Source organism: Natrix helvetica (genome assembly GCF_964273705.1).
Source record: "Natrix helvetica genome assembly, chromosome: 4".
NCBI classification, from domain to species: Eukaryota; Metazoa; Chordata; class Lepidosauria; order Squamata; family Natricidae; genus Natrix; species Natrix helvetica.
Window position 1 is genome coordinate 170,899,471 of NC_138550.1, and position 25,158 is coordinate 170,924,628.

The 25,158-nt window shown below is 44.2% G+C and overlaps 1 protein-coding gene and 1 long non-coding RNA gene across 2 annotated transcripts in view; one reads left to right on the forward strand and one right to left on the reverse strand.

Annotated features, from left to right (window-relative positions):
* The window catches only part of LOC309391488, a 175,057-nt gene extending 167,432 nt beyond the window's left edge, over window positions 1–7,625 (forward strand). The window contains exon 2 of the long non-coding RNA XR_014175296.1: window positions 7,482–7,625. This is a non-coding gene — a long non-coding RNA (uncharacterized lncRNA). The remainder of the gene's footprint in view (window positions 1–7,481) is intronic.
* Window positions 2,012–23,651, reverse strand: STX17 (syntaxin 17). Its single transcript, XM_081951991.1, has 9 exons — window positions 23,553–23,651; window positions 22,231–22,369; window positions 16,845–17,008; window positions 10,027–10,092; window positions 7,691–7,910; window positions 6,108–6,220; window positions 5,090–5,140; window positions 4,136–4,222; window positions 2,012–3,962 (listed from the first exon to the last, which is right to left on the reverse strand). Exons 3-9 carry the CDS (start codon window positions 16,965–16,967, stop codon window positions 3,720–3,722), a joined length of 903 nt encoding a protein of 300 aa, XP_081808117.1. The 5' UTR covers window positions 16,968–17,008; window positions 22,231–22,369; window positions 23,553–23,651; the 3' UTR covers window positions 2,012–3,719.
* Window positions 23,652–25,158: the final 1,507 nt, after the last annotated feature.

A 25,158-nucleotide genomic window follows, 5' to 3' on the forward strand; every position in this document is an offset into this window, starting at 1 on the left:
TTCCGTTGCTGGCGTGCCGTTTTGGGCAGCTGCAAGCCGAGAGGAGCCAGCGGTTGCTTCCCTGGGAGAAGCCGAGAAACTGATGAAGAGGCAGATGTTGGCAACCCCTGGTGGACACTTTCCTCCCTGCAGGTGGAGATGCTCCCAAAGCAGGGCGCTGCTGCCCTCTGGAGGCCAATGCTGGCATCGTGGTTTGATGGCCAGCCAGCCTTGGATGATGCCCAACAGCGAAGCAGAGTCCCTCCCCCCCCCCTCCTTGGGAGGGGAGACCACCAGGGAATCCCAGGGGGAGGGGCTAGGTCAGAAAGTCAAAAAAGCATCTGAGAAGAGGCAGCACCAGCTTCTTCTATGCTCCACGGAAGTTGAGCGTTAGCCAAAGAAGCCAATACAATCCTAGGTTGCATAAACAAGAGGCATAGAATCAAAATCACATGAAGTACTAGTAGCATTTTATAAAAGGCCACACCTGGAATCCAGCATCCAGTTTTGGTCCCCACATTACAACAAAGATGTTGAAACTTTGGGGAAAAGTTCAGAGAAGAGCAACGAAGATGATTAAAGGCCTGGAGACTAAAACAGACGAACGGCTGCAAGATTTGGGTTTGGCCAGTCTAGAGAAAAGAAGGAGTAAGAAGGGACAGGATTGCAGTTTTCCAGTTTTTAAGGGGCTGCCACAAAGAAGGGGGGGGCAACTTATTTTCCAAAGCACCACAAGCCAGGAGAAGAAACAATGGATGGAAATTAATCAAGGAGAGAAGGAACGTGGAATTAAGGAGAAACTTCCTGACAGTGAGGACAATTAACCAGTGGAACAGCTTGCCACAAGACATTGTGGGTGCTTCATCGCTGGAGGCTTTTAAGAAGAGACTGGATAGCCATTTGTCCTGAATGGTAAGGCAGGGACGTCCAACCTTGAGAATTTTAAGATTTGTGGACTTCCACTCCCAGAATTCCCCAGCCAACCACAAGGAATTCTGGGAGTGGAAGCCCACAAGGACTCTGCTAAATGTCTGTCCACAGATTCATTTCCTCGTTTCTCCTGGTATAGGAGGGACATGTTGACAGCATTTCAATATCTAAGGGGCTGCCCCAAAAGAGGGGGGGGTGTCAATGTATTCTCCAAAACCCCTGAAAGCCGGACAAGAGCTGGCTGGGGAATTCTGGGAATTGAAATCCACAAGTCTTAAAGTTGCCAAGTTTGGACACCCCTGGTCTAGAATGACACGATAGCAGTTTGCCAATATTTGAGGGCCTGCCCCAAAGAAGAGGCAATCCATCTATTCTCCAAAACACCCGAGGGAAGGACAAGATGCAACGGGTGGAAACTCACCAAGGAGAGAAGCAACTTGGAACTAAAGAGAAACTTCCTGTCGGGGAGGACACCCCCAAAATGCAGGAACCCCTGTTCTCATCCGCCTGTGAAGTCTTTGAACGGGGGTCCCCCTTGCTGCCGTTGGTGTCTTGCTGCCCCCTTGTGGCCCTTTGTGAAACTCGCCAGCCCATCCTGACCCTGGCACAGAGCATCTCCCATCCCAAAAAAAGATCCCTCTGGCTGGACTCCGCAGGCAGCAGCAGCAGCATGGGTCCAGGGCTCCAGCGAAGAGGCGGCTGCCCACTGCAGGGCATCGTGCCAGGAGGGCACCTGCTTTCTGCCATTGGCACCTTTTGTGTGAATTCAGGGAGCGAACGACCTCCAAAAGCTAAGTGGGATTGGGCTTGGGTGATATGTGGATGGGAGGCCAAGCCATAGGTGAAATCAGAGGGGCTCTCCTGTCTTTTAGTCTTTGGACTTTTTGTCCCACAGGGGACCAAAAAAAAAATATTCTCATTTTCCCCAACTAAGTGGACCTCTTTCTGCCTTCTTCTCCCGGGGCGCCCGCAATATGGGTCAACAGTCAGCAAATCTGAACAAAGAAAACACAACTCCCTTGTATCGCCTAACTGCGACGTTCAGCAAAAAGAAAGAAAGAAAAACAACCCTTAATAAAACCCGTTTCTTTTTAAACTTCTTTTTAAAAACGACTTTTATTTATCGGAGGATGCGCAGACACTCGGCGTTCGTACAAACGATGCAGTCAAAGTGTTTTGCCCCACTTAAATAGAATGGCACGCAACCTGCAACCATGTCCCGGTGACGTTTTGAAATACTTCAAATAGATTATTACTATTATTATTATTATTTTTAAGAGATCTGCATTGATTCCGGGGGGACTGCTCAGAATGCTGATGAGATGCTGTCGTATTTTTGTGCAAAGAGGACAAAAACAGTTGTTGTTGTAGCAACGTTGCTCTTTTGAACCGACCAACACACACACACATCCCCAGTGGTTTTAATCCACGCACGGACGCCTTTGCAAACTGATCGTTTCCACCTTGGCATGGAACTAATAATTAATAACTAAAATCAAGTAATTTTTAACTGAGTAACTCGTCTGACAGAGCCATGATCGCTAACCTATGGCACACATGTGGAAGTGGCATGCAGAGCCATCCCTCTGGGCACACCAGCTGTCGCACGAGGCTCTTCCGGGTTCCGGCGTGCACATGCGCACCAACCAGCTGGTCTCCGCACATGAGGGAGTGCTAGAAACCAGGAGCATTTCCCTGGTGCACATACATGCGCCGGCCAGCTGGTCTTTGCGCGTGCATGCGCTCCAGAAAGCAGAAGACCAAGTGACCAGCGCGCAGGCGCATGCCGGAAATTGGAAGCTCAACTCACGCCGGGGAACTGCTCTTCCAGTTTCTGGCGCTCCCCTGCAGGCACATGTGCAAGCACACTCCTGTTTCGGCACAGTGCCAAAAAGGTTCACCAACACTGTTTGGGGATCAATGGCTTTTATGACCAGTGGACTTCAACTCCCAGAATTCCTTGCGGACTTGGGGATTCTCTTCTAGAGCCATGTTTCTCCTTTTTCAGACAGGTGGACTTCAATTCCCAGCATTCTCCAATCAATCGGGCAACTTTCAGATGAGCGGACTTCAACTCCCAGAATTCCCCAGCTTTGCGGAGTTGAAGTCCACTCATCTGACAGTTGCCACAGTTGAGAAACACGATTCCAGGCCTCTGATAAGCAAGAAGCAGAGAATTCCCCCCCAAAACAGCCTATTCTGACTTTTCCTGACCGTGGCATTTTAAAACGAGAGGTAGAAGCTAACTTTTCAGTCCGGAAAAATTAAAATGTGCAAACCAAAGGCCCCCCCTCCCCTCCCCCAGGCGAGATTTCCCCCCACCTCTTCACCTGGCCTCAGTCGCTCTATCCCGCCAGGAGCCCAACTCTGCCACCGCAAACCGATTCAGCTCCCGAGAATCCAGAAGCATTAAAACCGACAAGTGTAAAAAAACAACAACAACAACCACAGGATTTGTGCGCTCGGGACGAACGGAAGTATCCAGAGACTAAAAAAGGCGACCTGGGTGGCTTCCTTTCCGTTTTTAACCTGGAAAAAAAGGCATTCGGTGAACACGGTGAAGAGTCCCTGGAGGAGGAAGGAAAACAGGTGGAGATATCCCTCTGGCGCGCACCTTCCCATGCCACGGGTGAGGTGTGCCAAAGCGTGCCACGCTTGCCTTCCCCTGGCGCACGTCAGAAAGTTTTTCCAGGGTGACTTTTTGTCCCTTTCACATTCTCAACAGGAAGCATTTCCAGCAGGAGAAGAAAGAAACCTGTCCAGGTGGGTAGCCGTGATGCCAGCCAAGACGGCTTGAGGGTCCCCCGTCCTCAGCTGCCCCCTTGGTCGCTCTGCCCGGGCAAATCGGGGCAGCTGGAAGAGGAGAGATCCTTGATCATCTTCTGCTTCTTCCTCTGAATGAGTTTTCCACCCGTGAAGCCCAGAACGCCTCCGCCCAAAGCGGCTGCCAGTCCAGCCACCTTAAAGCCGGCCAGGAGCCCGATGGGCCCCCCCACGATTCCCCCCAGGAGGGCGCCAGCCACCGGGAGGGCGGCCAGTTTGTAGGTCGCAGCCTGGGGAAAGAGAGGGGCAGAGAAAGAGTCATTTGAAGAGCGGGGTATGTGTGTGCCTCCTTGGCATCATCAGACAACCCCACCCTCCCTGTAAGCAGGAAAAGACTGACTGGGGAGGATGGGTAATGGAGTCCTCCCGACTTGCAAGCCGAGAGCAGCAGGTCGAGACCCACCTTGGATAAACTCCGGGTCCCCTCCTCCACATTCGCGACGGCAGTGCAGACGTTCTCTTCGATCCGGTCGACTTTCTCCTGCTGGGTCTATGAGAAAAGCCCAGAATCATTTACACATCAAGGACAGGAAGCAAAAGGGGATCGTGTGACTAGGGACCGGGTGCTGCCGGCTTTACTGCCGTTTCGGTGCGTGTGCAATTTTGTATGCGTGTTCTCGCTTCGCTCGACGCGTGCACAGTTGCCCATAAATAGGTCTGCCCATGCGCAGAACATAAAAAAATGGGGGGGGGGGGAGACCCATGCCGTGCCAACCAGGGAAGCGGTTCGGAGACATTGTAGGCCTAGGTCGCTGCCAGTTCCTTCAATCCAGGCCGGCAAACCACTACCGATTCGACCGAACCAGTAGGAACCAGCCTCTACACGTGACGATAGATAGATAGATAGATAGATAGATAGATAGATAGATAGATAGATAGATAGATAGATGATAGATAGATAGATGATAGATAGATAGATAGATAGATAGATGATAGATAGATGATGATAGATAGATAAGATAGATAGATGAAAGAAAGAAAGAAAGAAAGAAAGAAAGAAAGAAAGAAAGAAAGAAAGAAAGAAAGAAAGAAAGAAAGACAGACAGACAGAGTTAGGTAGGTAGGTAGGCAGACATAGATAAGAGAGAGATTAGATATTGATATCATATATAGAGATATAGTGATATAGCAATATAGAGATAGATACAGAGACAGACAGACATAGATATAGAGATATATAGACAGAGTGACATATATATACATAGATATAGATTAGATATACAGATTAGATATGATATAGATATAGATAGATGAATGAGTCAGTTGCCAAGGATCTTAATTTTGATCACGTGACCTCGGGGAGGCTGAACGATCGCTTGCGAACTGCCAATAGGTCTCCATGCTTTGCTCCACTTACATTAACAAGCAGGGAAAACTCGGTCACCAGAGTGGAGAGTTCAATCAGATCCTAAAGACAAAACCCCAAATGTTACTTGGTTTATCTTTCTTTTTTTAAAATTGTTATTAGTTTATCAAAATATGATATAAGGACAAAAGGCAAAAAAGGAGAAAAAAGGGGAGTTAGTGCAGTAGAATAAGGTGATAACAAACCACCTCAACTTTTTACTTTTACGTAACAATATATACAACAACATCCGCAAAACCAAAATTTCATGTTTTTTCGCCTCAAGCACAAAGTCCAGAAACGGTTTCCGAATAGAAACAAAAGTAATTGTGGGTTTTCCCCTTTAATCAAAGCAGCGAATTTAGCTGCATTTGCTAACTCCGTCAACTTTTGCAGCTGTGGAAATCAGTGTCCATTTTTTGTGCATAAAGTAAACTTGCGGCCATCAACTTATATAGAGTTCTAATTTTTTTTCACGTTCTTGTCCATTAGGTCCAAAAAAAAGTCTCTGATTTTATCTTTATATTCACTTTAAGAATCTGCTGTATGAATCCAGCATTTCTCTGCTTTGTCCCATGCCCACCAAAAGTGATAAATACCCCTTCTTTACATTTGCATTTCCAACATTCATTGGAAACACCTTTATGCATTCTTGACAACATTCGGTGATAAATACTAACTGTACGTCACTTTATAAAAGTTTTCTTTTGAATTATAATTTAGTGTACATTTTACCAAAATGTTAATGCTGGGAATGAGTCAGCAAGGTTTTTGGGCTGATATCACTTTAAGAGCCTGTAATAAGAAGAGGCCCTGTTGCAGCCTGTCTCTCTCTCTCTCGGTGTGTGCTTCTGCGCTGTAATTGCTGATTGTTTGAGGTCTGACTTAAACTATGTGTATGTATATAGTCTTTGTAGATAAACCACTATTTAACTACAAACCTCTGTTTACTGAATTTGCTCCTGGATTGTCTCACATAGTCACACTGTGTGCACTCTGACAGAAAATAATGACGGGATGTGCAACTTACCTCTTCTAATACTTCCCAGGATTCTGCAGCATTTTGATCCTGGGGGATTTCAGGTAACGGAGCAAAAATCTGGTCAAGGGAATTTTCTCCGCCTTCGGCATTGGAGAAAGTTTCTGAAGGAAAACAACGCACAGTCACTGTGTGCCCTTATTAACACAATAAACATATGTACCGGCACAACCACATCTCGAACCATTACACAACTACAGCTGTGGCAATGGATTTCATAAAGCATCCTGCCCCAAGGGATAAAAGAAAACCTACAGGTAAACTTATGATCACAATTGAGCCCAACATATACGTTGTTAAGTGAGACATTCATTTGTACAGTGAGTTTTGCCCCATTTTGCGAACTTTCTTGCCAGGGTCGTTAAGTGAATCAGTACCGTTGTTAAGTTAGTCCCTCGGTTGTTTGCTGAATCTGACTTCCCCACTAATTTTGTTCACCAGGAGGTCGCAAAAGGGATCACATGACTCCGGGACACTGCAACCGTCATAAATATGAGTCAACTGTCATAAATATGAGTCATCTGAATTTTGATGGCTTGGCCCCAGGGATGCTACAACAGTTGTAAGTGTGCAAAATAGTCGTCAGTCACTTTTTTCAGTGCTGCTGTAACTTCAAACTGTCACTAAACCAACGGTTGTAAGTCCAGAAGTAGCTGTAGTTGAGTCACCTATGGTTGTAAGTATGAAGAATGAGAGAGAGAGAGAGATGAGGTAGGTAGGTAGGTAGGTAGGTAGGTAGGTAGGTAGGTAGGTAGGTAGATGATAGATAGATAGATAGAGATGGATGATGGATAGATGGATAGATATTTTATATACTTATTCCATAATACGTATAGAATTATATTTATTATAAATGATAATAGTAACACTGGCTGGGGATTTCTGGGAGTTGGAGTCTATGTGTCTGAAAGTAGCCAAAATTAGAAAACCTTGAATTACGGGTAATTCTCAACTTACCACCATAAGCAGGCTGAAAATTCCTGACAGTTGTTAAATAATAATGAAGCCAGGATAAAATTGTAAATGCAGTCCAATGCAGTGAGCCATAGGCAGAGAAACAAACGTTGGGGAAACAAAACAGCCACTTCACAAGCTCATGGCACAACATAGGAGAACAAACCCATCGGGATAAGATTCAGCCATTCACATGCATTTAACAAAGGCCTCTCCTTTGAAAACAGCAAAATCCACGTTTTGGACGGAGAGGAACCCTGGTATGAAAGTAGGGTCAAAGAGGCCATCTAGGTCAAAACTGAACCACCACCCTCTCAACAGGAATATGACACCACCTATCTCCTGTCTACAACACAATCAGCAGTGCCAAGAAGGCTCCACACCCATTTGCACCACTCAGGTGACCTCAAGGACACAGACAAACCTCCAAGTGGCCTCAACGACTCCCTAAAAGGATGCAAATGAACAGCTGTCTGCAAGGAGTATATATCCTTCCATTCCTCACCATCCAGTTGGAGCTGAAGAAGCTTCTCGGATGAGAAGCAAAACATCTTCTGACGGCTCAGAATCTCCCGAGATACCCAGGATAAAAAAAATCTAATAAATAAATAAACGGTTACCTGTTCCGCCAACGGTGGTGGAGCGGGTCAAAGCCGCCTCCTGCTCTCTGAGCTGCCTTTTCAGCACTTCAGCCGACTCCGAATGCAGCTGCAAGAATTCTTTTATGGCCAAGGAAGCCTCTCCTTTGACGGGCTCAATCATCCTCTGCAAAGTCAGAATATCTTCCTTCCGGACTCGGGCGCAAAGGTTCTCCATCTCTCGGATATTTGCTCGCAGCTGCTGTGATGTTTAAAAAACAAAAACGAGTCACCCGTTTTACCTCCGTTAAAAGGCACCGGTTGCAAATCAGGCTAAGTGCCAAAGACGTCCAGGGAGTCCCGTTGACTTGCAACAGCTCACTTAATGACCAGAGTTACAAGGGCACGCAAAAAAGGGACTTGTGACTGTTTTCACACTTATGGCCAATAGAGCCGCCCCATAGTCACCAGATCCAAATTCAGATGCTGCAACGGTTGTAAGTGTGAAAAAAAAGCAGTCACAAATCACTTTTTCCCAGGGCTTTTGTAACTTTAGTCACCAATCAAATGGTTATGAATCCAGGATTATCTACAATGCTGGCTGGGGGAATGCAGGGAATTGAAGTCCACGTGTCTCAAAGTGGCTAAAGTTGGAAAATCTTAAAATACACGAAAAGGACCCATTGTCAACCCTGAAGCCATTTTGGGAACGGGAGCGGCGTGTGTGTGTGTGTGTAAGTGGAATAAAGATAGCTAGGATAGTCAGGGTTGCCCTAATTAAATCATGAGCCTCGAGCCAAGCTTATTAGGAGCTTCATGTCGGCACAGTTCCAAGTGAAGCCAATTCTGACCTCACGTAAATGTCAACTCTCTGCGTTGACATTCCACGCGGATCTCAGATTACAGTAGCTGGGTTGAGATGGGTGTATCCGTTGGATAACGTGATTTATGATACAGAGTGAGGGGAGGAAAGGAACAGGGGCAAAGTTCAGAAGCAGATAGAAGAAGCAAAAGAAACGGCTGCGAATAAGAATTGCCTAATGAAGAATGCCTAATGAAGCTGTTAATAAATCACTGGTTTTTGTATTGCAATATTGGTTCGCTTATTATGAATCAGGCATCGTTAGGGAACTTTACAGTAATTCACGTTCCAGCTCTGACCCTGTTTCCCCCCCTCACCCCCCCAGGTGTGTCATCAGTCACATTCTCCAATTAGAGATCACTCCCCTCCGGCCACTGTGGGTAACCTTGGAGACAGCCTTGACGGAGATATGGCTGGAATGTTCTTTTGTTTTGACAGACTGGCTGCCTCACTCGGGAGCAGGACAGGGATGCATTGCGAGGTTTGTAGCGGGGGTGAAATGCTACCGATTCAGGCTGGTTCAGCCGAACCGGTACTAAAAAATACCCCAAAAAGTAAAAACAAAAACAAAAACTTCCAACGATCACACATCACACAGCTGATCTTCAGGAGGAAGAAAGAAAGAAAGAAAGAAAGAAAGAAAGAAAGAAAGAAAGAAAGAAAGAAAGAAAGAAAGAAAGAAAGAAAGAAAGAAAGAAAGAAAGAAAGAAAGAAAGAAAGAAAGAAAGAAAGAAAGAAAGAAAGATATGGAGGGAGGGAAGGAGAGAGGGGGAGGGGGAGGAGGGAGAAAGAAAGAAAGAAAGAAAGAAAGAAAGAAAGAAAGAAAGAAAGAAAGAGATGGAGGGAGGGAAGGAGAGAGGGGGAGGGGGAGGAGGGAGAAAGAAAGAAAGAAAGAAAGAAAGAAAGAAAGAAAGAAAGAGGAGAAAGAAAGAGAAGGGAGAAAGAAAGAAAGAGAGAGAGAGAGAAAGAGAGAGGGGGGGGAGGGAGGGAGGGAGGGAGGGAAAAAGGAGAGGAAGGACGGACTACAAACCTGGCACTAGACGCAGCTTCAGAGGATAATCCATGGCCAGAAGGGACCTGGAGGTCATCTAGTCCAACCCTGCTCCAGCCGGACATTGTTAAAGCAAGTTTCTGTCTTTTGATCCCCCAGTTACATGACTACATAGCCACGCCCACCAAGCCACATGTGGACTTCAATTCCCAGAATCTCCCAGCCAGACCAAACATCTTAAAAGGCTGCCTAAAGATTCAGGAACGAGGCAGTTTCTATGTCTTTTAAATAAATCCACCCAACGAATAGAATAACAGAGTTGGAAGGGACCTCGGAGGTCCTCTAGTCCAACCGCCTGCTTAGGCAGGAAACCCTACACCACTTCAGACAAATGGATAAATAAATAAAACGGGGTGACGTTATCGCAGCTCTGCTTTCCCCAGGGATGATCTACCAAGGGTTCATTTTCCCAACAAGAGCTATGCTGCCTTCTCCCGCGCATGTCTACGACCGCCGTCTCCTTACCTGAACGGTACGGCCGGCGTTGATATGTTCTTCGTGCAGTTTGTCCCACAGCCTGCACCTCTGATACTGAAGGCAACAGGGAGAAAAGAAGAACAGGTATCAAAAAACATGGCATCTCCTCCATCAGCCCCCAGTCAAACCATCCAAGTATTTTGAATTTTGCTTTTGGCCACTTTTCTTGGGGAAGTGGGATGCTCTCAAGAAATTACATCTGAGACATTTCTCCATTGGAGGGAGCGTGGATCTCTGAATTTGAACAAGTGGCAGTTTCTGGAAGCGTGATCAATGCCGAACGTTTATGCTGAAAATTAATTCATCAAAATAAATTTCCTGACAGTGAGAACAATGAATCAGTGGAACGACTTGCCTCCAGAGGTTGTGGAGGTTTTTAAGAAGCCATTGGGCAGCCAATACGAAATTAACTTCAGATGGCTGATGCCGGAAGGCATACTGGTAACTTGGAGAGATAGAAGTTTCAGAATAGGCATGGTGGAACAAGCGGAAGATTTCTACAACACTCTTGTTGGGCAGGAGGATGAGGAAGATGAGGGAGAACAGTTGGGAGCAAGGATGCAAGGACTCAGGGCACAGATACAATACAATACAATAGCAGAGTTGGAAGGGACCTTGGAGGTCTTCTAGTCCAACCCCCTGCTTAGGCAGGAAGCCCTACACCACTTCGGACAAATGGCTATCCACCATCTTCTTAAAGACTTCCAGTGTTGGGGCATTCACAACTTCTGGAGTCAAACTGTTCCACTGATTCATTGTTCTAACTGTCAGGAAATTTCTCCTCAGTTCTAAGTTGCTTCTCTCCTTGATTAGTTTCCACCCATTGCTTCTTGTTCTACCCTCAGGTGCTTTGGAGAATAGTTTGACTCCCTCTTCTTTGTGGCAACCTCTGAGATATTGGAATAATGCTATCATGTCTCCCCTGGTCCTTCTTTCTCTTAAGCTAAACATACCCAGTTCCTGCAACCGTTCTTCATATGTTTTAGTCTCCAGTCCCCTAATCATCTTTGTTGCTCTTCTCTGCACTCTTTCTAGAGTCTCCACATCTTTTTTACAGAACTGGATGCAGGATTCCAAGTGTGGCCTTCCCAAGGCCTTATAAAGTAGTATTAACCCTTCACGTGATCTTGATTCTATCCCTCTGTTGATGCAGCCTAGGACTGTGTTGGCTTTTTTGGCAGCTGCTTCACACTGCTGGCTCCTGTTTAAATGGTTGTCCACTAGGACTCCAAGATCCCTTTCACAGTTACTACTACTGAGTAAGGTATCACCTATACTGTACCTGTGCATTCCGTTTTTGTTGCCTAAATGTAGAACCTTACTCTTTTCATCATTGAATTTCATTTTATTAGATAGTACCCAATGTTCCAGTTTGTCAAGATCCTTCTGTACTTAAGCCTATCTTCTGGAGTGTTGGCTATTCCTGCCAGCTTGGTGTCATCTGCAAATTTGATGAGTTCCCTATTTATTCCCTCATCCAAATCATTGATGAAGATGTTGAAGAGTACTGGGCCCATATAAGAAGAGAAAAGGAACTAGTGGAGACAAGAAAGAAGAAAGAAGTTGTTTTAGAGAAAAAAGGGGAAGAAACAAAAGAAGTGAGAGAGATAAGGGCAACAAGCAGCACATGACCTAAATATACGTAGAATCATGTCGGGAGAAATCAAGATTCTATCATTGAATATCAATTGTCGAAACTTACCCCAGAAAAGGAAAACAACCTTTAATAAACTAAAACATTTGAATTACGATATAATTGCAATGCAAGAGGTCCATATAACTAAACGACAGATCCAGATTTTGGAATATCCTAGATTGGGTAAACTTTACACAGCTGATCAAAAGAAAAGAGGAATATGTTAAAGACACGACCCAGACTAAACTAATTTATCATGATGAGGAAGGGAGAATATTAATTGTAGAAATAATGTTAAACCAAAAAAAGGTATCACTGGTTTAATATATGCACCTAATGAAGGTCAGGGAATTTTTTATTATAGACTACCTAGCATTATTCGAGAGTTGGGAAATGAAAATGTCTGTTTAATGGGTGATTTCAATGCTATAGTTGACCAGAAATGGGACTATAAAAGTGGAAAGAAGAGAAAAGGAGCTAGGAGAATTTTGCCCAGGTCATTCTTCCAAATGGCTGAAGAATTAAATATCTATGATGTATGGCGAGAAAGATGTCCAGAGGGAAAGCAATATACCTTCTACTCGAATAGACATGAATCCTGGTCAAGGATAGATATGGTCTGGATGTCGATGGAGTTAATTTCGGAAGTGAAGGAAATAGACACAGAACCCAATTTATGGGACGACCACAATCCCATGAGGTTTATATGGAAAAAACAAAAGGACAGTTATCGTTGGTTATTCAATAGAGTAATCCTAAAGGATCAGGAATATATTAAAAGAGTTAATCAGGAATTAAGATTTTTCTTCAAAGAAAACTGGCCAGGAGACACATCCATACAAAACCTATGGGATACAACTAAGGCATTTCTAAGAGGGGTTACAATATTGTCTACAGCTAGGAAGAAAAAAATTGAGAATCAAAAAATAAGAGAGTTGAAAGAAAGGTATAGAAATTTAGAGAATGAACTTCAAAAGAAACCACAAAATAGAAGTATAAAAGGAAATATGGAATTGATTAAACATGAATTGGCTATATTTGAAAAAGCAAAATTGGCAGTGCCTATAAAAAAGCAAAACAAAATTTCTTTGAGAATGCAAATAAACCGGGGCGGTGGCTATCCTATAGGCTGAGGAAGCAGAAGCAAGGGAATTGGATTAATAAATTACAAGATGAAAAAGGCGAGATCTGTTATCAACTAGAGAAAAAGAAAAGGATTACCCAAGAGTTCTATGAACAATTATATAGAGAAAACCGAGACTATACAAAGGAAGAAATACTACAATATCTGGAAAAGTCAGATCTGCCAAAGATACCAGAGGAAATAAAAGATATGCTCAATGAAGAAATTAAAACATCAGAGATAATTGAGGCCATACAAAGACAAAAGAATAATAAAGCCGCAGGGCCGGATGGACTGCCAGCAGAAATATATAAAGAATTGCAGGATATGCTTGTTCCAACGCTGTTGGAAGTTTATAATGCTTTGTTGAAAGAGACGAAGACACTGCTACCATGGACGGAGGCTAATATTGTATTATTACCTAAGGTGGACACAGACCAGATGTTTATACAAAATTACAGATCAATCTCACTGCTAAATGCAGAGTACAAAATTTTTGCTCTAATAATAGCAGAACGGTTGAAAGAATTTCTTACATCATTCATCCACACAGATCAAAATGGATTCCTCACCAGAAGACAAATTAAAAACAATATAATAATTATGCTGCACATTCTCGAATATTATGAAGTACATAATGAAAAACAGGTTGCACTATTTTTCTCAATGCCCAAAAGGCATTCGACAATGTGAACTGGGAATTCTCGCATTAACAATTGGAACACATGGAATTTGGGGATAAATTGATAAATCCAATTACAGCAATATATACAAATAAAAAAGCCAAAGTAATAATTAATGGTGAAGTAACGCAAAGTATAGCAATCCAGAAAGGTACAAGACAAGGTTGTCCCCTATCCTCGCTGCTGTTTATATTAACCTTAGAAGTTTTAGCCAGGAATGTACATAAAGAGGAACAGATAAAGGGACTAGAAATTAAAAAGGAACAATTTAAGTTACAGGCTTTTGCGAACGATCTAGTGTTTGTGTTAGAGGATCCTATAAAGTCTGGTATGAAACTTATTGAGGAATTGACAGAGTATGGGAAAGTAGCGGGTTTAAAGATAAATATGACAAAGACTAAAATGCTGGTTAAAAATATGACGTCAAAATTGAAAGAGGAGTTAACGAAGAAATTGGATATCAAACTGTCAAAAAGTCAAATATCTAGGTATACATTTATCTGCGAGGTGTGTGTCCATCAAAAAAGATAACTATACTAATTTGATCAATAAAACTAAGAAAGACTTAGAAAGGTGGAAAAACCTACAATTGTCCCTGATGGGAAGGATCGCAGTCATAAAAATGAATGTATTACCAAAATTTCTTTTCCTATTTCAGAATATTCCCGTTAAATTAGAAAAAAAGGTTTTTTAAAGGATTTGAATCAATTGATTTCAAAATTTACTTGGCAGGGAAGAAAACCAAGAATAAAACTCAAGGCTGTGCAAGACACTAAGGAAAAAGGAGGATTTGGCATACCAGATTGGGAACTTTATTATACTGCGGCCACTCTAACAAGGAATGGATAATGTTGAGAAATAAAAGATTACTCAAATTGGAAGGTCATGACCTCCAAGCAGGATGGCATGCCTTCCTGTGGTATGAGAAAGGATCTGCATGCAAATATTTCAATAGACACTACATCAGACAGTCCTTGTTATTAATATGGAACAAAATTAAACATGACCATTATACCGAAATACCCATTTGGCTATCTACGATGGAAGCATACATACACCCAAGTTTAATTAATATGGAAAATATAGTTACATACAAAGAGTTATTGAACAGGCAGGGGGAGATCAAAACTAGATTAGAATTGGCATCACAAGGGGTACAAGTAGAATGGTGGTCCTACTTACAGATACAATTGAGGTTTGCACAGGATAGGAAGAAGGAAGGTATTGCCAAGGATTACACAATATTAGATAAACTTTTGATACAGACAGAAAACAGGCTGATCAAAGTGTTGTATAGATTCTTGTTGGAATCTAAGCTAGAGGAGGAACATGTCAAAGAAACCATGGTCGCCTGGGCGAAAAAATTCGGTTTTAATGTGGAATTGGCTAAGTGGGAAAAACTTTGGATACTTAATCAGAAACTAACAATGGCTACGTCGTATAAAGAAAATCTTTATAAGATGTTCTACAGATGGCATCTCCCCCCAGCACGGCTCTCCAAAATGTTTAAAAATCTGGCCCTAAATTGTTGGAAGTGTGAAAAAACACCAGGCACTTTTTATCATATGTGGTGGACATGCAATGAGGCAAAAAAATATTGGAAAATGATTCAATCATGGTTCGAACAAATGGTGGGAGACCAAATCTTGTTTAAACCAGAAATCTTTCTCCTATGTGTAATACCGGAGAGGTTTAAGAAAGATACACTTTACCTAATTATACAAGTACTAACTGTGGCGCGCATAACTTATGCACAATATTGGAAAAAAGAAAATACACCATCAGAGCTAGATATAATCAGAAAAATGTTGGCCTGTGCGGAATGAAAGGGAATCAGAATATTTTGAAGTCAGGAACAGATTTTATGATTGGTATAAGACAAGGTGACAAGACTGGAACAAACTGCATATATTGTGATTGGACAGAAGGATAGACAACGTATTAAGCAGGCTAATAGTTAATAGTTTGAAACTAGCTTTATATAATGTGATTGTATGGTCACTTTGACTCTGCAGTACTGCATTGTTTTAAATGTAAAAATAATTAAAATATATGCAAAAAAAAAGAAGAGATTGGGCAGCCATTTGTCTGGAATGATATATGGCTTCCTGCTCTACCAGGGGGTGGACTAGATGACCTCCAAGGTCCTTTCCAACTCTACTCTATACTCTACTCTGTTCTGTCCCATATCTGACCTGTCCTATTGTATTGTATTGTATTCTAATATTCTGCATTCTATTCTATTCTAATATTCTGCATTCTAATATTTCTATTCTATTCTAATATTCTGTATTCTATTCTAATATTCTGAATTTTATTCTAACATTCTGCATTCTATTCTAATATTCTGCATTCTAATATTTCTTCTATTCTATTCCTATATTCTGCCTTCCATTCCATTCTATTCTCCACTCCACCAAACTATTTCAATTTGCTTATTGATGAAGCAGATAGCAAAGGGACATTTTTCAACAGAGATGTAAAATTAATTCTTTCTTTAATCACATTAGTACAGCTGCCCATCTCAGTCACTCTGGATGGCTTACACAGAATGTGTAAAAACCGTTAGAACAACCAATTTAAGTTAAAATATTTTTTAAAATGGTAGGAAGGGATATAAACAGAGGACATTCCACTAAACTGGCATACAACTAGTCAACAGGCCCCTCTCTATTATGGGGTCCGCAAATTAGTTTACACGTCATTATTTAAGGCAGGGGCGTCCAAACTTGGCAACTTTAAGACTTGTGGACTTCAACTCCCAGAATTCCCCAGCCAGCTGTTGAAGTCCACAAGTCTTAAAGTTGCCAAGTTTGGACACCCCTGATTTAAGGAAACCCCAAAGCCTCACTTTGAGGGAATCAAGGTTCCACAGGGCCCCAATACTGGCAGTCCTTGATTTACGACCAGAATAAAGTCCCAAATTTCCATACCTAAACAGGGCTTGCCCCATTTTACGACCTTTCTTACTAGGGTTGTTAAGTGAATCACTGCAGTAGTTGAGTTAGTCACACGGTCGTTAAGTGAATCCAGCTTCCCCATGGCCTTTGCTGGTCAGGAGGTCGCAAAAGGGGGTCATTTGACCGCAGACACTGCAACCGTCATAAGTACGAGTCAGTTGCCAAGCGTCCGAATTTTGACCAGGCGACCCTGGGGATGCTGCAACGGTCATAAATGTGAAAAACGGTTGTAAGTCAACTTTTTCAAAGCCATTGTAACTTCAGTCACTAAACAAATGGTTGTAAGTCGAGAACTATCTCTTCTTAGGTCCTGCCTGACAACATTCCCCAGCTTATGGGACCGGAAATATGTGTCTCCTGCCAGCCCTCCCTAAGATTCTTTTTTTTAAAAGAAAACAATCAACCTTCTCGATATTGATCTGATGTTTCCTTAACCGCTCCAGATCTGTGGGAATGGCAACTTTAATGAACTTCTGGATGGCTGGCTCCAGGCGACGCAAATTGACTTTTTCTTCATCTTTAGACATCCTTGGTGGTTTAATCCTGCACGGCGTAGCACTCCGGTTACCTAGACGCAATTCGAAAGATTATTTATACATGAATACAGTAAGGAAATCATAGAATCACAGAATTGGTAAGTAGAATAGAATAGAGTTGGAAGGGACCTCAGAGGTCTTCTAGTCCAACCCCCTGCCTAGGCACCACTTCAAGCAAATGTTTGTCCAATCTCTTCTTAAAAACTTCCAGTGTTGGAGCAATTACAACTTCTGGAGGCAAGCAGTTCCACCGGTTAATTGTTCTAACTGTCAGGAAATTCCTCCTTATTTCTAGCTTGCTTCTCTCCTTGATTAGTTTCCACCCATTGCTTCTTGTCTTGCAACCTCTGAGATATTGGAAGGCTGCTATTATGTCTCCCCTAGTCCTTCTTTTCATTAAACTAGACATACCCAGTTCTTGCAACCGTTCTTCATATGTTTTAGCCTCCGGTCCCCTAATCCTCTTTGTTGCTCTTCTCGACACTTGGCACTCTTTCCAGAGTCTCCACATCATGGTGACCAAAACTGAGTGCAGTACCTTAGAGGTCATCTAGTCCAACCCCAATTGGTGTAGCAGGACCTGTTAAAGCATTTTAGACTGAGAGTTTATGGGGATTCTCAGTCCTCCAGGTAAGGGTTGTTCCAACTGGACTTTCCTGGGTTTTCTTTGAAGACATTTCGCTTCTCATCCAAGAAGCTTCTTCAGCTCTGACTGGATGGTGTAGACCAGGGGTGTCCAAACTTGGGAACTTTAAGACTTGTGGACTTCAACTTCCAGAATTCCCCAGCCAGGCTTAAAGTTCCCAAGTTTGGACACTCCTGGTTTAGACCGAGAGCGATATAGCATCAGTTGGAGTCCAGGTGGGGTGGGTTCATGAACTGGAGAAGCTTCTGGGAAGAGAAGTGAAACGTCTTTAAGGAAAAATAAAAACAAACAAGTTTTTAAAAAGCAACTTTGGGACAACCGTGACCTGGATGACTGAGAATCTTGGTAAACATTTCTGACTGTGAGAACAACTAACCAGTGGAATAGAAGTTAATACAATTCAATAGCAGAGTTGGAAGGGACCTTAGAGGTCTTCTAGTCCAACCCCCTGCCTAGGCAGGAAACCCTATACCATTTCAGACAAATGGCTATCCAACATCTTAAAAACTTCCAGTGTTGGGGCATTCACAACTTCTAGAGGGGCATTCACAACTTCTGGAGGTAAGTTGTTCCACTGATTAATTGTTCTAACTGTCAGTTCTAGGATGCTTCTCTCCTTGATTAGTTTCCATCCATTGTTTCTTGTTTTGCCCTCAGGTGCCTTGGAGAATAGCTTGACTCCCAAATCTTCTTTGTGGCAACCCCTGAGATATTGGAAGACTGCTATCATGCCTCCCCTAGTCCTTCTTTTCATTAAACTAGACATACCCAGTTCCTGCAACCGTTCTTCATATGTTTTAGTCTCCAGTCCCCTAATCATCTTTGTTGCTCTTCTCTGCACTCTTTCTAGAGTCTCCACATCTTTTCTACATTGTGGCGACCAAAACTGAATGCAAGATTCCAGGTGTGGCCTTACCAAGGCCTTATAAAGTGGTATTAATACTTCACGTGATCTTGATTCTATCCCTCTGTTGATGCAGCCTAGAACTGTGTTGGCTTTTTTGGCAGCTGCTGCACACGGCTGGCTCATATTTAAATGGTTGTCCACTAGGACTCCAAGATCCCTTTCACAGTTACTACTATTGAGCATGGTACCACCTATACTGCACCTGTGCATTTCGTTTTTGTTGCCTAAATGTAGAACCTTACTCTTTTCACCATTGAGTTTCATTTTATTAGATAGTGCCCAATGTTCAAGTTTGTCAAGATCCTTCTGTATCTTAAGCCTGTCTTCTGGAGTGTTGGCTATTCCTGCCAGCTTGGTGTCATCTGCAAACAGAGCCTTGGGGTACTCCACTGCATACTTCCCTCCATGTAGATGCAGTTCCATTGAGGACTACACGTTGAGTGCGGTTGGTCAGCCAGTTACCAATCCATCTGGTGGTGATGCTGTCTAACCCACTTTTTTCTACTTTATCTAGTAGTAGGTTATGGTCTACCTTATCAAAAGCCTTACTGAAGTCCAAGTAAACTATATCAACGGCATTCCTCTGGTCCACTAATTTTGTCACATTATCAAAGAATGCAATAAGATTAGTCTGGCATGATCTGTTTTTGACAAACCCATGTTGGCTTTTTGCTATTACTTTGTTTGCTTCTACCGTGTTTCCCCGAAAATACGCCAGGGGCTTATTTTCTTTTGCCCCACGAAATATGCCCTTGGGTTTATTATCAGGGAGGGCTTATTGTTTTGGGGCTGCCGGGCGGCTGCTCCCTTGTGAACTGGCTCCCGAAGAGCCGGGCACAGCCTCAGCGGCGAAGCAGCCATGAGGTAACCATGCTCACGAGCAGCCGCCCGGCAAATCCCCTCTCCAGCCGGGAAGAGCGCCATTCACTGACCTAGGGGGTAATCCCTAAGGTGCCAAGCCATGTGGCGGACAGAGAGTCTTCCGGACAGAGTCTTCCAGCAGCCGGCCCACCATAGAGAGCAGTCCTAGAGCGGCCGATGCTAGAACACTCGGCCCCGATTTTTGGATTTGGAAGTTATGCGCGGAGTGGAACGGGGCGGCGGCGGGCGGTGGCGGGCAGCAGCAGCCAGCGGCGGTGGCCTGGGAGAGCTGCGCAAGTGCTTGGTGAAGCTGCGGGCGGAACAGGCGCTCGCGCAACCCACTTCTCCAGCCGGGCAGAGCTCCATGCACTGACCTAGGGGGTATCCCGAATGTGCAAAGCCGCGGGAGCTGGAGGGCGGGCAGAGCGCCACATGGCTTGGCACCTTAGGGATTACCCCCTAGGTCAGTGAATGGCGCTCTTTCCAGCTGGAGAGGGGATTTGCCGGGCGGCTGCTCGTGAGCATGGTTACCTCATGGCTGCTTTGCCCCTGAGGCTGTGCCCGGCTCTTCGGGAGCCAGTTCACAAGGGAGCAGCCGCCCGGCAACTCTCCCCTTCGGCCAGGCAGAACGCCACTCCCCAACCTAGCGGTATCCCGAAGGCGGCAAGCAACGTGAGCGCTCCCCCCCCCCCGGCTCCTGCGACTTGGTGCTTTCAGAATAACGCTAGGTCAGTGAGCGGTGTTCTGCCTGGCCGGAGGGGGGGGTTATTTTCGGGGGTGGGCTTATATTTTTGCCCACGCGAAAAATGTGGCATGGGTTTAGTTTCAGGACAGGTTGTATTTTCGGGGAAACACGGTAGGTTTTCGCAAATTCGTTGCTTGATTATTTTTTCCAGAATCTTTCCTGGTATTGAGGTCAGGCTGATAGGTCTGTAGTTTCCTGGATCTATTTTTTTTCCCTTTTTTGAAGATGGGAACCACATCAGCTCTTTTCCAGTCCTCTGGTAATTCCCCGGTGTTCCAGGATCTCTGAAAGATATAATTCAGTGGTTCTGAGATCTCGTCTGCTAGTTCCTTCAGAACTCTGGGGTGTAATCCATCCGGTCCTGGTGATTTGAACTCGTCTAGGGTAGACAGGTGCTCACTTACCATTTTCTTCCCTATTTCAACTTGTGTTCCTAATCTGATTTTTGTGGTGCTGTTTTTGATAGGTTGGACTGCTTTATCCCTTTGTGTAAAGACAGATGCAAAACATGAGTTAAATAGTTCTGCTTTCTCCCTGTTGCTTGTCACCTTCTTGCCACTTTCTCCCAGCAATGGACCAATTGTTTCCATAACTTTTTTCTTGTTTTTAACATGTTGGAAGAAGCTTTTTTTTGTTATTTTTTACTTTTGTGGCAAGCTTTTCTTCATTGTGAGCCTTTACATGCTCGGGCTATTTGCTGATATTCTGCCTTAGTTATGTCCCGCCCTTTCCATGTTTTATACTTACCTTTTTTGTCTTTCAATTTGTCAGAGAGTTCTTTATGCAGCCATGCTGTTATTTTTCTTCTTCATTGGTATTGTACTAGACTGGGCTTTTGTAATCTCATTTTTCAAAATTTCCCAAGCTTTTTGAGTTGTTTTCTCCTTGAGGATTCTCATCCATGGAATTTTTCCCAAGCTCTAAGTTTATTGAAATTAGCTCTCTTAAAGTCCAAGACTCTAGTTTCATTTTGTTCTACTACTTGTGTTTGCATAATGTTGAATTCCAATATTGCATGGTCACTTGCCCCCAGGGTTCCTATGGCTTCAACACCTTCTATCATTTCCTTTCTGTTAGTGAGAATTAAGTCCAATATGGCTGATCCCCTTGTTCCCTTCTCTACTTTTTGGGAAACAAAGTTGTCTGCTAGGTTTGTTAGGAATCTGTTGGATCTGCCACTTGGTGCAGAGTTTGTTTCCCAGTTGATGTCAGGGTAGTTAAAATCTCCCATTACTATTGCGGTGTGCTTCCTACATACCTTAGTTAGCTGACTAGCAAAAAGTTCATCTACTTCCTCTGCTTGGTTGGGTGGCCTGTAGTATAGACTTATGGCAATGTCGTTTCCCCCCAACCTTTAATATTGACCCAAATGCATTCAAGATAGTTCTCATCATTGTTGTGCTCTATTTCTGTAGAGACGTAGTTATTTCTTATATATAGTGCAACTCCACCTCCCCTTTTATTTGGTCTATTTCTTTTAAATAATTTAAATCCTTCTAGCTGTATGTTCCATTTGTCGGTTTCATCCCACCAAGTTTCTGTAATGGCAACAATATCGTATCTGCCCTCTTTTACTTGAATTTCTAATTCGCCCAGTTTATTCCTCATACTCTGTGCATTGGTGTATAGACATTTGAGTCCATTTTGATTGATTCTGTGTTTACTGTCTACATAACCTGTGTTATGCCTGACTGCCCCTATTTTTGCCTCCAGACGTTGTGGGTGCTCTATCACTGGAGGCTTTTAAGAAGAGACTGGACAGACACTTGTCTGGAATGGTACAGGGTCTCCTGCTTGAGCAGGGGGATGGACTAGACGACCTCCAGGGTCCCTTTCAACTCTGTTATTCAGTTGTTCTGTTCTGAGTCTGCCGGTGAAGGGAAGTTTTATGAGCTACCTATTCCACTGGTCCTTACCTTCAGGAAATTCCTCCTAACATCTACCTAATTGCTCCATCATTTCAGCCCCTTTTCTGGTCTTTCCCTCCCAGGTGAGCACAGAACTAGCCCCTTCTCTCCTCCCCTTGACAACCATTTGGATATCCAAAAACTGCCAACCTCTCTCTCCCCAAACTTCTCTTCAGCAGCTAACATACCCAGGTCTTTTCCTTTGTCTTCAAAGGACCTGTTTCCAGGTCCTTCGCGCTCCTGGTGACTTTCCCTGAACTCACTCCAGGATGTTAGCTGTTAGTTTTCTCCCCTGCGGAGTCCGGTGTCCCATATTCTGAGTGCAACCTGGCCAAGAGAGAGCAGAATTATTATTACAATTATTCCATAGATCTGGAGTCTGTATTCCTCCTCATAGATCCCTAAATAACTTCTAGAAGCTCCACTGTATAAATGTGTCCTTCCCTCTTCCTACATCAGTATGGTAGGCTCGCCAAAGCTGGTTCAAACTCTTCTCCAGGTTTTCATTTTGGACAACAAAAAAAGAAGCAATGGAAGAGAATTATTTGTAGCTCAGGGTTGAACAGGGGTGAGGTGAGGGGATTCTTAGGTGCTCTCTGAGCTTCTTTGGTTTCTGGAAATATCAGAATGATATTTCCTGAATATCATCAATGATAGAAGGGAGTGGGGTTTGCAAGGAGTGGGGGGAGGGGGGGAAGAGGATGAAGAGGAGGCAGCGGGAGAACAAAGACTGTGGGATCCTTGGTGCTCTCTGAGCTTGGTTGTTTCCTTGCAGACGTTTCACTACTCAATTAGGTAACATCATCAGTGCTAGAAGGAAGAGGGGCTTGTGGGGAGAGGGAGGGGGAAGAGGCAAGAGGGAGGGGAGGAGAAAGGGAGAGAGGGAGAACAGGTGAGAAGGAGGCAGGGGGAGGCGAAGAGGACACAATAGGTGGGGAGGGGGGAAGGGGGAGGGAGAGGAGGTGAAAAGAAGGGGGAGGGGGATTGTGGGGTCTCTGGTGCTCTCTGTGGTTGGTTGTTTTCTTCCAGATGTTGAGCAAAGCTACAGCATAGTAAACGGATTCTCCGGCTGGATGTAGATTCTATTCCATTTTTAATGGTAGTTTTAGGGCTGCCGCATCCTTCCTGCTTCTGCTGGTTGGGGTCTGCCCAGAATAACTGCGGGTGGATGAATCGAATGAAGCCAAAACAGCAGAGGAAGCCCAGACACCCCCCACCCCCACCCCAATCCCGGCCTCTTTCTGCCTGCCAGGCTCCACCCTGGGATCTCCTGGTGGTCTCCCCTCCCAGCCCTGCCTCGCTCCCTGCCCAGCCAAAGGGGGGGAGGGTTTGTCAGGCGGAGGGGAGGGGGCTCTCCTGTCCCGCAGCACCCACCAACGCCTTCCCCTGTGAGCTGGACTACATAACCCTCCCCCAGCCCTCCCTGGTGATGGGAGTTGTAGTCCCACACCTCATGGGTGGGTGAATGCCCCCCGTCAGGCCCCCTTCCCGCTTCCCTCGCCGGACTCACCTCTCCGCCGCCTCCTCCTTCCCCCGCCAGCCCGTCTCCCCCGGCGGCCCCACCGGCTGCGGCCCCGCTACGACCCCCCACCACCCAGTTGCCTCGAACCCGGAAGAGAGAGAGAGAGAGAGAGGAAGTAAACAGGAAAAGGCGGAGCCCCCTGACCATAGAGGACCCCAGAGCGTCTCTTCCACCAGCTGGAGGCGGGATTTCCGGCGCGCGTGAGCTGCACCGCCCCCTCCCCCGGCTGAGCACGTGATCCTCAGGTGGGGAGAAGAGGAGGGCGAGGGAAGGAGGGAGGCAGAGGATGGATGGAGAGAGAGAGAGAGAAACAAACAGAGATAGCTACCAAGATATAGATGGATTAATGGATGGGCATAAAGGGATAGATAATAAAGCTAGATAAAGGATATATGAGATAAATAGAATGAACGCATGAACAATAGAGAGATGATAGATAGATAGATAGATAGATAGATAGATAGATGATAGATAGATGATATAGATGATAGATAGATAGATGATAGATAAACAGACAGACAGATAGATAGTAGGTAGGTACGGTAAGTAGTTAGATAGATGGTTGATAGAAAGATGGTGGATGAATGGATGCATGAATAGATAGATGCAAAGATAGTTACAGAAATATAGAAGGATAGACGTAAAGGGATAGATAATAAAGCTAGATAAAGGATATATGAGATAAATAGAATGAATGCATGAATAAATGGATGATATATAGATAATAGAAAGATAGATGGATGGTTGATATAGATCAGTGGTCTTCAAACTTGGCCACTTTAAGACTTGTGGACTTCAACTCCCAGAATTCTCCAGCCAGCTCTGGGAGTTGAAGTCCACAAGTCTTAAAGTTGCCTATGCTGACTGGAGAATTCTGGGAGTTGAAGTCCACAAGTCTTAAAGTGGCCAAGTTTGGGGACCCCTGATATAGATGATAGACGGTCATTTGCATTTTTAGTGTTGTTGAGGCCACTTGGAGGTTTATCTGTGTCTATGGCCATCTGTATCCAGGTGGCCTCAATGACTCTCTAAAAGGATGCAAATGACCACCTGTCTGCAAGGAATATCAATCCTTCTATTCGCCACCATCCAGTCAGAATTTAAGCAGCTTTTCGCATGAGAAGCAAAACATCTTCAAAGAAAAAACAAAATCCAGCCGACTCTTGAAAAAGCACCTTTGATACAATGAGGTGCATTCCCCTTTACTATCTTCTAGATGCTGACTAAGCCAGCATTACCACTGGGAGGGAAATATAGGGGCTTATAATCCCCCAAACTTGGACCATGTCAGGTTGCCAAAGGCTGATTTGTTTGCCTAGGGAAAACTACAGTGTGATGTGTTTTCTCCCACTCCCTTCTTTCGCCTTATTGTATTGTAACAGAATAAGAGCTGGAAGGGACCTTCGGAGGTCTTCTAGTCCAACCCACTGCTCACGCAAGAAACCCTATACCACTTCAGAAGTGATTCTCCAATCTCTTCTTTAAAAGCAGGTGTTGTATCATATTGCCATTTATGTTGACAATTTGAATCCCTCAGATTTTATACAGGATATTTCCCCCCCCCCCAAACATTTTACTTGGACTTGATTTTTTA